The 14,175-nt window shown below is 41.7% G+C and overlaps 1 protein-coding gene across 2 annotated transcripts in view; it reads right to left on the bottom strand.

The window, feature by feature from the left end:
- Positions 1-9,431, bottom strand: part of CRYBG1 (crystallin beta-gamma domain containing 1) — a 211,108-nt gene extending 201,677 nt beyond the window's left edge. The window contains exon 1 of one of the 2 annotated variants that reach the window (XR_010158132.1): positions 9,069-9,302. Coding sequence is in view for 1 of the 2 variants with exons in the window: in XM_518660.8 (XP_518660.7) it covers positions 9,069-9,241 (173 nt within the window). In the remaining variant the exon portion in view is untranslated. Of the gene's footprint in view, positions 1-9,068 lie in introns of both variants that reach the window. The other variant, XM_518660.8, reaches the window with a different exon arrangement.
- Positions 9,432-14,175: the final 4,744 nt, after the last annotated feature.

Raw genomic sequence — 14,175 nt, 5'->3', positions numbered from 1 at the left:
GTTAGAGCAGCCAGGAGCAGCTTTCTGCAGCAACTGGTAAAGCAACTACTTGAGAAATTCTGCCATGCCTCTTTAGCATGGGCAGCAACTAGAGGGCCGCCTATCTACCACTTATCTCTGACCTTGCATTCTCCTGCCTGTGCCAGGGCAGAAGAAGGGGTACGAAGTAGGTCCACCTCTTGGTAATGCTTTTTTCTGACACAGCTTGGGCAGAAGCCCCAAACTCAGAATCTACACATGATACTTTTATTTATAATATATACTTTTGAATTTCTGTTTTAAAATCTTTTTTCATCTAAGATTTTAATGAACTTGTATTTCTATTAATTAACATATTTTTCTTTCCACTACTTAACGTAGAAATTGTCTAGTACCAAAACTTAATTTATCATATGTATTTTAATTTCTACTTGTGAGATCTAGAGGCCAAATGAACTCATATAAGAATATAAAGAAAGCACCATTAACCACAGTGATTAACTTGCAGTGATTTACCTGCAGTGATTAACCACAAGGACTCAAGATCACCGGTTGGGGAATCCCAGCCTCACTCTTAATGAGCTCTGTGACTTTGACCAAATAATCATACCCCTCTGTGCCTGATTTTTCCTCAATATGGGACTAATAATAGTGCCTACCTCTGAGGAAAGTTATAAATTAACTGTAGTGGGTTAATATTTGTAAAGCACTTAGAACAGTGTCTGATACATAGTGCATATTGAATAAACTGCATCTCTCAATCAAATATTGATGGGAAACAATGTTTTCACAGACATGGTCTGAAGTTATTATAAAGCACATGCTTCCTCTATTTTCTTATCTTATATGCAGCATATATTATTTTGACCCTTGATTCTAATCATAAGATTAAAAAACGAATCCAAAGACTATCATGAGCTTATGCTACTACTTATAAACAAATTTGAAAAAAATTAAGAGGTGTACTCTGCATGGTGACTTTATGTAACTGTTGGCCAAATCTCATATTTGAGCTGTCGATATTACCTTTGGAATAAACCTAAATTCTAATGACCGAGACTCAGTTAGGGTTGCTAGCTTGAAATGGCACAAACAATAAACACAACCAGCAGCCAACTTTCTTCCCCACAGTATCTTTTGCCAAGCTTAACACCAACTTTTACTCATTTAATTGCCATTTATGAGAAGGTAATAAACAAAAGGTACTTGTTAATTGTGTTTCTTTTTGTGTGTGTTAGCTACGGGTGCAACCTTTACTTGTCTATAACATGCCAGTGAGAGAGGTCGGGGACACTGCAAATGGATTCTGATTCTCTGCCCCATTTGTATGTCCTTGGGCCTCCTGGTACTTTGTCAAAATGTATGCTTTCATGAGATATTTATGAATCCATCAGTATTCTGAACACATTTAAATGACAAATCATGAATAAAATATATTATGTGTCACATTACTAGCATTACTTCAAGCTCTGTAAGGGGAGTTCTTGCATAGGTAACAATATATTGATAGGCTCCATCATTTTAAGTGACATTTTGTTGTTATAAATATGGTTCCTTCAAGCTTTAAATTTTTTTTGAAAACATGAATTAAGTTATGGTTTTTTTTTTTTTTAAGTAGTAGGTGAGGTACTAATTATGGCAGAAACTCTTAAACTATTCAGTATCTCAGTAACCACACTATAGTATATACTGTATACTGGCCGAATAATTAGCAATTCAATCTAGGTCTCTGTTATGAGGAGTCATTGCTTCTCTTCCACTGAACGGAACAATCCAGAAGATGCACAGTGCTGTAAAGGCAGCACTAAGCAAGGGTTCACTCTCTAGAGGGAAGACTTCTCATATATTTGAATCTGTACAGGTATGTTGATGAGGCATTTGGGTTAGCCCAATGCAGCTATGTTTTAAGGCAACTGTAAATGAGCTAATGAGACTCATAAGCAATTCGCTGGTCATTCTTGCCAAGCTCCTCACAAGCATTAGACAGTCATACATCCTGTATCTTGAAAACTCACTTTGGGACAAGTTTTTCAAGGTAGACAGAAGAACACACCATTCAAGCTTCAAACGATCTTCTCATGTTGACCAGACACAGATTTTCAATACATAAATCACTTTTCTTCTGCATGGACATTCCTGAAACATAACTGACCCCTTAGCTGAACTCAAACTTTAAGACCGATGTGTGTGTGTGTGTATGTATCTTTTTTAAGAGATGGGATCTCGCTATGTTGACCAGGTTGCTCTCAAACTCCTGGCCTCAAGTAAGTGATCCACCTGCCACCACCTCCCAAAGTGCTGGGATTACAGGTGTGAGCCATCATGCCTGGCTCAGATATGTATTTTTTAACGTTCATAGTAAGATATGTATTTTGAATGACTATTAGGAATTAGAAACTATTTCAATATCTAATATGTTTACTATATTGTTTTAATTGTGGACAAATACTACAGCAGCAACTCACTATCTCAGCTTACAAAAAAGATGTACTCATTTATTATTATGATTATTTTAGAGACAAGGTCTCACTCTGTCACCCAGGCTAGAGTGCAGTAGCATGATCATAACTCCTGGGCTCAAACGATCCTCCCACTTCAGCCTCCCCAGTAGCTGAGACCACAGGTGTGTGCCACCACACCTGGCTATTTTTTTTTTTTTTTTGGATAAGCAGGGTCTGAGTTTGTTGCCTAGGCTGTCTTGAACTCCTAGGCTCAAGCAATCCTCCTGTCTCAGCATCCCAAAGTGCTGGGATTACAGGCATGAGCCACCATGCTGACCTACAAATAAGATTTATAATCAAAAGCCATACATTCTGGCAAAACTATTAATGAGAAAGGGAGTATATATGTATTTGAATTTTTTTTTTTTTTTTTTTTTTTTTTTTTTTTTTTTTTTTAGACAGAGTCTGGCTCTGTTGCCAGGCTGGAGTACGGTGGCGCAATCTTGGCTCACTGCAACCTCTGACTCCCTGGTTCAAGTGATTCTCCTGCCTCAACCTCCCAAGTAGCTGGGATTACAGGCGTGTGCCACCACGCCCAGCTAATCTTTGTATTTTTAGTAGAGACGGGGTTTCACCATGTTGACCAGGATGGTCTGGATCTCCTGACCTTGTGATCCGCCCACTTTGGCCTCCCAAAGTGCTGGGATTACAGGTGTGAGCCACCACACCTGGCCCAATATTTTTTTAAAAAAGAGCTAAAGAAGAAAAAAGAAGTGAACTCAAGTTTCAAAGGTCTTACTAAAGGTCCCCAAAAGGGTTTATGTCACTGCCACTTGATTATGGAGAGTAGATTGTGATGGAAAGTGTGGAAATAGAGGGTGGATAAAGTAATTCAATGACAGAGATAAGTGGCAAATGATTATCGTATGCTAAACTCAGACTCCAAAATCCCTTTGGGAAAAACTCCTGTAATGTCAAGTAGAAAGTTTAGCCTTGGCTTCCTCAGTGAGATATATTAAGACTTTTAAGGCACTGAGAGCGCATGAAGGGTCTCCCTTTTAGAGACCAACATGAACATCCAAATACTCAAAGGTACTTCAAAGCTTAACAGACCTGGTTACAACTTCTGGGCTTCTGAAGTTTTTACTCCACTCACAAAGTAACAATGTATGTATTAATACTAATACCATTACTATAAAGACAACAATAATTACAACTATCACTGCCACTATTGCCCCTGCTACTGACCGCCACCTTTCCTCTATCCAGCACTTGCTTTGAGCCAAGCCCTGTGCTGGGTGCTTTACATAGATAACATCCAATCCTCCTACAGCTCCATAAGAGAAGTGTAATTGCCTCCATTTTACAGGTGAAGAAACTGAGACTTAAAGAGGTTAAAAATCTATCCCAATGGCAGAGGCATATTTGAAACTAAGTCTGCCCAACACGAAAGTCTACTATCCTTTGACTGTGGCATGCTTTCAGAGGTACTATTTACTGAGTTTCTGTTATCTGCCAGGCACTAGGCTAGTCATTTTTAAAAAAAATATATTTATAACTCTCAAAAACAATGTTAAGAGGTAGGTCACAGATCATACAACAGAAGTTATCGGGGTAAACTAACTTCCCAAGAAGCTCACAGCTAGTGGCAGACTTACTTTTAAATTCCTGGTTTATCACTGGTTAAATAAAATAAACCTAAAAATTAAAACTCTTTCCTTTAGTATAAGGAAAATAAGAGGGAAAACTCAGTACTAACCAGTTTAAATCTAACATTACATAAAACAAAAATAGACTTACCTGGCTATGTTCTTTATGCTAGAAAATAATTAAACCTGTTTAGCGTTCTAAGCACCAAATCAGCCACAAAAGACTGGAAACTAGAATCAATTTTAAGTTATGAAGACTAACACTCTACAGTTCCAGAATGCTTTCAAATAACATTTTAAATGACTGTTCTTCTTCTGAAGAAAAAAGAAAAACCCTCCCAATAACAATAGTTTATCCTTACAACATTCTAGTGATATAAACAGGGAGTTAGTTGTTTTCTCTTCATAGAAGGGAAAGGTCTACTGAGTACAGAAAAACTAAGGGATTGTCTATAGTTCTGAAACTTGAGCCTGCTGGCCTTCACTCAGAGGTAGATCTCTGCCTGCCCAATGAGGATGCTCTGCCCTTGACACTGGCTACACTTTTCCTCCAACTGAAACAAGGCGAGCTGATTTTCACAGGATTATGAGACCCATCTACTGCTTGAATTTGGCTCTCCTGCAGGGAGTATTAATGCTTGTTTCTAGATGTGGAGTTCAATTCAGTTCAATGGTGATAATTTTTAATTCACTGCTTTTTTAAAAAAAATATATAGGTTCTTAAACAAAGAACTCAATGGAAATAATTCACTGCTTTTGACCTTTAGCTAAGGACCCACTTCTAATCAAAATAACAAAAAGTATGGCCACATGTGGTGGCTCACACTCGTAATCCTAGCACTTGGGAGGCCAAGGCGGGAGGACTGCTTGAGCCTAGGAGTTTGAGACCGGCCTGGGCAACATAGTGAGACCCTGTCTCTATTTATGGTGTTTTTTTTTTTTTTTTTGGTTTTGTTTCGTTTTGCCTTTTTTGAGACAGAGTCTCACTCTGTCACCCAGTCTGGAGTGCAATGGCACGATCTCAGATCACTGCAACCTCCACCTCCCAGGTTCAAGTGATTTTCCTGCCTCAGCCTCCCAAGTAGCTGTGATTACAGGCGTCCACCACCACCCCTGGCTAATTTTTTGTATTTTTACATACATGGTTTCACCATGTTGGCCAGGCTGGTCTCGAACTCCTGACCTCAGGTGATCCACCCGCCTCCACCTCCTAAAGTGCTGGGATTACAGGTGTGGGCCACCACATGCAGCCTTTTTATGTTTTAATATTTTTACATTTTTTAATATTAAAAAAAACCAAAATAACACAAAGTGGCTTGAATAGATAAAAAGAAAGTACCACTTTCATTATATAGCAGAAAAACACACAAAATTCCTACTCCAAAGGAGGCATAAGCAAGATACTAGTAAGAAAAAGAGAAACAACTCCCATTGGTTGAGCACATACTATGTGCCAACCACTGTTCTGAGCACTTGAAATGCATTAACTCGTTTATTTTTATAACAACTCTTATGATTCCCATTTTGTGAATGAGAAAATTGTGGCACAAAAATGTTAATAACTTTCCTAGGATGATAGGATTCGGTGTCATGGTAAGTATTAACAGAAGAACAAGAATTTAAATCCAAGTAGAGAATCCACATTCTGAGCACATTATTCACAAGACAGAGTATAATTTAAAATGTGGTAAATGACAGTGCCACTAGTGGCGCTAAGTGGCCTGGCCACAGCTCGCCATGCTCATTCCACCACACCACTAGACCCTCTAATGGCAAGAGAATTATGGACTAGACAGGGGATGGGGCTGACTCAGGAGGGCAGCAACTCTATCTTTGTGAAAAATAACATCATATGACCATGTTTACCAAAACCAAGCTGAAAAAAAACTTTAAGAGTAAATTTTGGAAAGAGAAGTAGCCAAGTTCAAATTATTTCATATAAAGAAATAATTGATTAGAATGTCTATACCAAAAGCCACAAATATTTGCAGAATACGAAAATCTGACTTTAATAAACTTTAAATCATCTTTGGACTGGCAAGCTTTTCTTTCTTTTTTTTTTTTATTTTTTGAGATGGAGTTTCACTCTTGTTGCCCAGGCTGGAGTGCGATGGCATGATCTTGGCTCACCACAACCTTCATCTCCTGGGTTCAAGGGATTCTCCTGTCTCAGCCTCCTGAGTAGCTGGGATTACAGGTGTGAGCCACCATGCCCAGCTAATTTTTTTGTACTTTTAGTAAAGATGAGGTTTCACTATGTTGGCCAAGCTGGTCTCAAACTCCTGACCTCAGGTGATCCACCTGCTTTGGCCTCCCAAAGTACTGGGATTAGAGGCGTGAGTGACCGCACCCGGCTGGACTGGTAAACTTTTCTAGGAAAAGATCTTCCTAGAGTTGGTTTTCCCCTATCTAAACCTTTTTTTTCCATTTCTTCCATTAGACCTTTGCTTTGATGATGATGATGATGATGACGACCAGGATGCTTTTGCATTTACTGAGTTTCTACTTTGTGCTCAGAAGTGTGTTAAGGTTTTTGCACTTAATAACATAAACTTTCATTTAATATTCATGACAACCCTACAGAGTCAGCATCCTATTGTCTCCATATTACAGATGAGGAAATTGAGATTTTAAGAGGTGAAATAACTTGCCCAAGGTCACAAAGCTAATAGATAAATTCATTTTTTTCTGACCTAAACACCCATAATATTAATCAAATAAGCAAATATGGGTGGCTACCTGACTGTCCCCTCCTTATTTAGAGACAAAAACCACAGTGAGTGCTGCACATTCCAGCCAAATTCCATCACTTCCAAGTCCTGGACAGAAATGAAGGGATATAGTCAGGAGGCTTAAGAGAGCCACACTGGGCAAACTGGCTAGAAATCTAAGGGTGCTTTTGCCACTCTCTTTAAACCAGAAAGAAGTACACTCTCTTCGAAGTAAATGAAATATTTATAAAGATGATCTAACTAGAAAAACATCCCAAAGACAGACTAGTACGTTTAGTTTTTCAGAACATTTATTAATACGAAGTTCATCATGGTTCTGAAGGAAAAAATGAAGTGTTTCAAGACTGCACTAAAATATAAAAAAACTCAAGGAGAGAAGCAAATCTCCTATTTTAAATTTTATACTAAAATGTACTTACATTTGAATAAATTACCTATAGCTGTGTATTATTATGTTTGGATAGACAGTAAATGATAAGACTAGATCTTAAAAGGAAAACCACGATGGAAATGTTTAAAATATTTACTGAGGTAATAGAAAAGAACTTCAATGTTGGGTACATTAAATACTGTATTTTGTTAGAAAGTATAATCTATAATTAGGCACAGTAAATGTTTGAATAGGTAATATATTTCTACTACAACTGATTACCAATGTGGATGATAAAATATGAGAGAAAAATAAAATGACTTCTTTCTTAGCTTTCCTACCCTTACCCACTCACACCTAGACCTCCCCGCTCCAACCACTTGCGCTTCTCAGGAAGTGCCACGCTCTTCTAAGTGCTGGTGATGTGCACAGTGCAGCGCCTGCCTGGAACTCGCTGCTCCTCCCTGTTTCTGCCTAAGCCACTTCACCTATCCTCCTCCAGGAAGCCTCCCTGATCCCCTCCTGTGTGCTGGCATCTATCATTGCATTTTTTGGCATCCACAAGAGACTAACAATTCTTTGATGACACAATTATTCCTGTCTCTCATTGTTTTTTATATCGCAGTACATGGCACTTAGCTAAGGTACTCAATACAATAAGTGAATGAAAATAGATCGTAAAATTGACTTTTTTTAGAAATAAAAGGAGAGGCCGGGCGCGGTGGCTCACGCCTGTAATCCCAGCACTTTGGGAGGCCGAGGCGGGCGGATCATGAGGTCAGGAGATCGAGACCATCCTGTCTAATACGGTGAAACCCCGTTTCTACTAAAAATACAAAAAATTAGCCGGGCGTGGTGGCGGGCACCTGTAGTCCCAGCTACTCGGGAGGCTGAGGCAGGAGAATGGCGTGAACCCGGGAGGTGGAGCTTGCAGTGAGCCGGGATTGGGCCAGTGAACTCCAGCCTGGGCGACAGAGCAAGACTCCGTCTCAGAAAAAAAAGAAAGAAAGAAAGAAATAAATAAAAGGAAAACCACGTCTAAAATGCAAATTTTGCACAATTTTATTCTGGCCCTCATAGGGTGTATTTTAAAAACACATATAGAAGGATTTACTGGACATTGTCAATTGTCCATCACTATAAATATTTCACACCTCTGAGCCATGTAAATACGCTGTTACTTCAAATTGATTATTATTCAACGAATGCATAAACTCTGATGGTATAGTTGAATAATTATACATATAGAATAAAACCACTTCAAAACCATGATAAAAATCAAAAAGCACAATGGTAACTACAGTTTTGATAACTAGGTGCTCTCTAGCTCTGCCACTGGCTCCAATGGGGAGAAGCCATTCATCCTTTGGTCTCAGTTCCTCCACCCATGAAATGGGGGTAACCATTCCTGCCACTTCCTCCTCCCTTCGTATGTTGCGAGGAGAATGGGGGTATAACATCTGTAAGAGCACAGATCTTACAGATATTCACAATAAAGAGCTTTACAATAAAGACACTAGCTCAAAAGCAGTGCCTAACCCCAAAGCAGAGTTCCCGCCATCATTTAGGACGGTAACAACCCTCACTCCCCGCCGCTCTGGTTAGCAGGCTGATGCGGGAGGCTCCTGCATGAAAACTTTGCAGTCATACTAAAGGCCACATGCGTGAGCACAAGTTCCTCTCGCCGGTGCTTGGTCTGAGCCAAAAGCCGCGAGGAACCTCGTCAACCCCAGCGGCTACGATCGCTCCCCTCCGGACCCGGGTACCCTCCTGCGGAGTGAAACAGACCCCGGGGCTTTCCCCTCCTCCAAGTGGGGTCAGGAGTCCAAGGGCTAGCGCAGCAGGAGAAGGAGCAGGAGGAGGAGGTGGGACTGGAGGGCTCGGGCGAGGAGCTCACCTGGCCTCTCCGGCAGGCGCCGGGAGCGGGTGCGGAACGAACACCCCACAGTCAGGCGGCGCCGGCTGCTGCTTCTTTTTGGAGCGCCAGAGGTGGAAGGTGGTGTGCTTCTTAGGGGGCCTGCACGGGCTGGGCTCCCCGGGGTCGCCCTGGGCTGGCGGGGACAGCGGCATCGTCTTGTCCTCCTCCCGCTCCGACTGCCGGGACGCGGTCCTCTCTGCCGCCCGGGCCCTATGGAAGAACACACCTGAGCGCCAGCTCGCCCGCCTTTCTCAGCGCGCCGTGGGACCCCGCCCCTCGTCGCGGATGCGGGGGACGGCAGCGGGTTGCAGAACCAGCACCCAGCGCAGCGCGAGCAGCACTGCAGCCCGAGCTGTTGGGGCGGAGGCGGGGACCCAGCCGCGGAAGAGCGCCCCCGCGCGGCGCGGGCGGCAAGGGGCGCTAGCCCAGGTGAGGCGCGCGCGCCGGGAGCCCCAGGTGAGGCAGACACGCCCCGGCTCCCCACCCCGGGGGCGCGCGGCGGCCGTGGGACAGCGACACCTACTGGATGCTCTGGGCACCGCGACTCCCGACACTGCATCCCAGGCTCTAAGATGGGACCCAGAGCCGGGTCGGGCTTCCACAGCGCCTGGGGTGCAGCGGCCATTGTCGCCTGCGGAGTTGTTGGCCGCTCTTGGCCTGTGACAGGCTGGCAGGGTGAGTCGCTGCTTAGCCACGAGCTCCGCCTGGAGAAGGATGGGAGAGGCACATCCCGGGGCTGGGCCGCCCAGCAATTAGGACTCTTCCACTCTGATCTCTGGGTGGCTTGGGCAATGTCATGTGCTGGTGGCTTCTGTTCCTGTTCGTGAACACGGGTGGCAACTCCGCCAACTCGTCTCCTCTCTCGAGTCTGAATAATTAATTTGTACTCACATCTCATAAAACACAAAAGGATTAAAAAAATTAAAAACGCCAGAAGGGAATTAGGCATATTCCCCAATTCCCCAAGAGCTTAATAGATCCCTCGCAGTAAATTAAATGCCAGTCCCACAAGGTATTTACATCATCTGCATTACTGTTGATGACTTTCTTGTCTTAACTTCACAGTCGTGGCTAAATAGCAAAGGAAATTAATACTTAAGCAAAGTAAGTAAACGAACAATTATTTTGGGCATCATTAGAGCAAAGAAAGTGCAAGAACTAAGCACTACTTAAAAATTCAATGCAGTGCAAGATCCTCTTTCACGGTAATGTCTTTATTTTCCTCTTTGAAAACACAACTCATTCATTCGTTTATTCACTCATTCAAGGAACATTCATTTTTATTTGTTTTTATTTACATTTTTATCAAGATGTAATTTATAGACAGTAAAATGCACAAATCATAAGGGTAAAACTCAAATTTTTACATATTTATGTGGTTGGGGTGTGAAAAGTTTTTTAATGGAGAGTTGACATTGTCCTAGAAAATTCTTCCGTATGTGGCTTTTAAATATATGATTATAGGCCAGGAGCGGTGGCTCACGCCTGTAATCCCAGCACTTTGGGAAGCCGAGGCAGGCAGATCACTTGAAGTCAGGAGTTTGAGACCAGCCTGGCCAACATGGTGAAACCCCTTCTCTACTAAAAATACAAAAAAAAAAAAAAAAAAAAAATTAGCTGGGCGTGGTGGTGGAGGTGCGCCTGTAATCCCAGGTACTCGGGAGGCCGAGACATGAGAATCACTTGAACCCAGGAGGCAGAGGTTGCAGTGAGCCGAGATGGCGCCACTGCACTCCAGCCTGAGCAACAGGATGAGACTATGTCTCAAATAATAATAATAGGTAAATATATATAATTATAAAAATATAGAATACTTTCAAAACTTTAGAAATCTCCCTACTGTCCTCTTCCAGTACATTACCCCTCCCACCTGTAAAAGTTAACCATTATTTCATCCTCTTTTGCTGGAGATTAATTTGACCTTTTCTGGAATTTCATTTTAGTGGAAAATCACAATATGTACTCTGTTTCTGGTTTGCTTTGCCCAATATTAGTCGGTAAAAATCATCTATATTGTTGCTTATATTGTAGCAGTTTTTTGTCTTGTTTTGTTTGAGACAGGGTCTCACTCTGTCACTCAGGTAGGAGTACACTGTTACCATCACCTCTCACTGCACTCACTGCAGCCTTGACCACCTGAGCTCAAGTGATCGTCCCACCTCAGCTTCCTGAGCAGCCAGGACTACAGGCACACACCACAGGACCGGGTTTTTTTTTTTTTTTTTTTGGAGGGGGTACATTTGTAGAGACTGGGTTTTCCCATGTTGCCTAGGCTGGTCTCGAACTCCTGAGCTCAAGTGACTTGTCCGCCTCAGCCTCCCACCAAAGTGTTGAGATTACAGGGGTGAGCCCCTGCACCTGACCCATAGCAGTTTTTCATTTTAAAAAATTATTGTATACTGTTCCATGATATGAATATGCCACAATTCATTTATCCATTATTGTGGATGGACATTAGGTTGTTTCCAGTTTGGGGCTATTATGAATAAAATTGATATGAACCTTCTGAGATGTACACATTCATTTCTGTTGGATACTTATACCCGGAAGTTCAATCGTTGGGTAATACAATATGCATATGTTCAGCTTTAGTGAATTCTGCCAAAAAAGTTTCCCATTTATATTCTTTCTAGCATGTTTGAAATTTCCAGTTTTTCAATATCTTCATCAACACTTGATATTAACAATCCTTTTCATTGTGGCCATTCTGGTGGGGATGTGGTGGTATCACATTGCAGTTTTAATTTATATTTCCTCAAGAAACAGTTATTGAACTTATTGAGTACTGTACTAATTATGTGCCAGGCCCTGACTTGGGGGAGGAGGCAACGACAGATGCATAGATTATATATATATATATATATATAATCATCTGATATATATATATCATGTGATATACATATATATATGTACACAAACACACATCAAAGGCTAAAAGAATCAGTGGTGGTAAGTACAAGGTATTAGGGGAGTTTAGAAAAGTTACTAACTTAGTGTGGTAGTTTGGAAGGGAGGAAGGGGAGTGGTCAGTAAAGATTTACTATGAAGATGGCCCTTGGATTGAACCTTAAAGGGCAAAGGGAACAGTAAGAAAAGGCAAAGAAAAGGGAAAGGGAAGAAGGGAAAAGAGAAGAAAAGGGGGAAAAGGGACAAGAAGAAATCTTTATGCACACTCAAAAATATTTCTACGTTCAGTAACTTAGTCTTTCATTCCTGGCTTTTCCAAGCAGAATTTTTCACTCCACCCCTCCTTTGTGCCACCAGTGAATCAGAAACATATTTTTGTTATTACACCTTTCAGGTTGCATCAAACTGGCTTACATTTCTATATCTCCTATTAGCCTCAGAGAAACTTAAGAACATTTCTCATTTATTCTTATATTTTCCAGACGCAAATGTCCAGTAAGTAAAGTAAGTAATTAAATGAATTGGTGTACTCACTCAGTTGGACACCTAGGATGTTTCAGACAGGTCTTTTTTTCTCTTTTTTTTTAAGAGATGGGGTCTCACTATGTTGCCCAGGCTGATCTTGAACTCCTGAGCTCAAGTGATCCTTCTGCCTCAGCCTCCCAAAGTGCTGGGATTACAGGCATAAGCCACCATGCCTGGTCTCAGACAGATTTTTTAAATTGTACACTTCATAAGAAAAAATCTTACAAGTCTCTTTTTCTCAATTATGTCCTCAATGACTAGCACAGCGTATGGCGCAGTGTAGGCACTCAACATGTATTTGTTATAAGAGTTAAGAAAGTAGAACTCTGCATAGAAGGATAAGACACAGTACCTGAGAGTAATGTAGTGGGAGAGACAGATACTTAAGAAAACATGAATAGTGAAACTTGGTAAGTGTCCTAACCAGTGTGGGTCAGTTGTTGTTTTTCAGTCACTGCAAGAACGAATCCACTCAGACTTATTTAGGCAGTAAATTAACCTACCACGGGATTTTAGGTGGCCCATAGAATATTCGACAGAGCCAAAGAGCAAGACTGAAGCCCAAGCATCCTCAACCACTCCAGGTAGCTGTTTTGACAAACACCACTCTTACCATCTCTCAGCACTATGGGCTACATGACAGCCACTCTGCCACTGGCCACCCCAAGGATCAAAGGCCTCTTCACACCCATCTTACCAGAAGATTAATTTCCTGCCTCACACCCATTACCAGCGCACACACGTATTGCTCACTTCAAGCAAAAAAGTTCCCTGCAGGTACATCTGATTAGAAGAGCCTAAGTTATTTAACTGTTTCCTAGCTACAAGGGAAATTTGGGATCTGGGTCTTCTACCTCAGAGAAATGGAATTCATGTGGCTAAAATTTGCCAAACATAATGGAGGTATTCAAAATAGGCAAGGCAGCCAAAAGTGTGAACAGTGGTGACTGCTGGAGGAATGGGCAAAGGGCTACGGGAACACAGAAGAAATGTCTAACTCTGCTGATTGGCTCAAGGAAGTCATCAGCAGGGAGGTGACAGGTTTATGAGCTTAACTAATGCATAAGAATTTGCTAGATGAAGAAGAGAGAGTGGACAGTCCAGGAAGAGTAAACAACATGGGCCGAGGCCCAGGCTTGTGAAAGGACATGCATTGCTGGTGAGGAATAATCAGAAGCTCAGTGATGCTGGAGAAGAGAGGGATGGGGTGGGGCAAAGTGGCAGGAGGTGATTCTGGTAAAATCAGGTATAAATCATGCATAGATGATATATATCAAAGACTAAAAGAATCAGTGGAGATATGTACAAGGCTTTATGGGGGTTTAGAAAAATTACTAACTTAGTCTGGTAGTTTGGAAACGAGGAAGGGGAGTGGTCATTAAAGATTTACTGGATTGCTAAGCACTTGGTAAGTCATGCTTTTAAGGAGTTTGGACTTAGTTTTGTAGGCACTAGGGACCCAGCTTACATTATTAAGTAGAGGAGTGACACGAACAAACTTGGGTTTTATAAAAAGTACCCTGGATGGAGTGAACTAGGAAGAAACTAGGAAAGTGAAACTATTTGAGGGAGACAAGCTAAGAGGTTGGTGCAAGAGGTCAGGTAAGAGGTGATGGGATCCCCTACCAAGGCAGTGGGATAGGAATGGAGAGGA

This window comes from Pan troglodytes, chromosome 5 (genome assembly GCF_028858775.2).
Source record: "Pan troglodytes isolate AG18354 chromosome 5, NHGRI_mPanTro3-v2.0_pri, whole genome shotgun sequence".
Lineage (NCBI taxonomy): Eukaryota > Metazoa > Chordata > Mammalia > Primates > Hominidae > Pan > Pan troglodytes.
The sequence above is the reverse complement of the archived record's forward strand: the minus strand, read 5'-3'. Positions and strand labels throughout refer to the sequence as shown.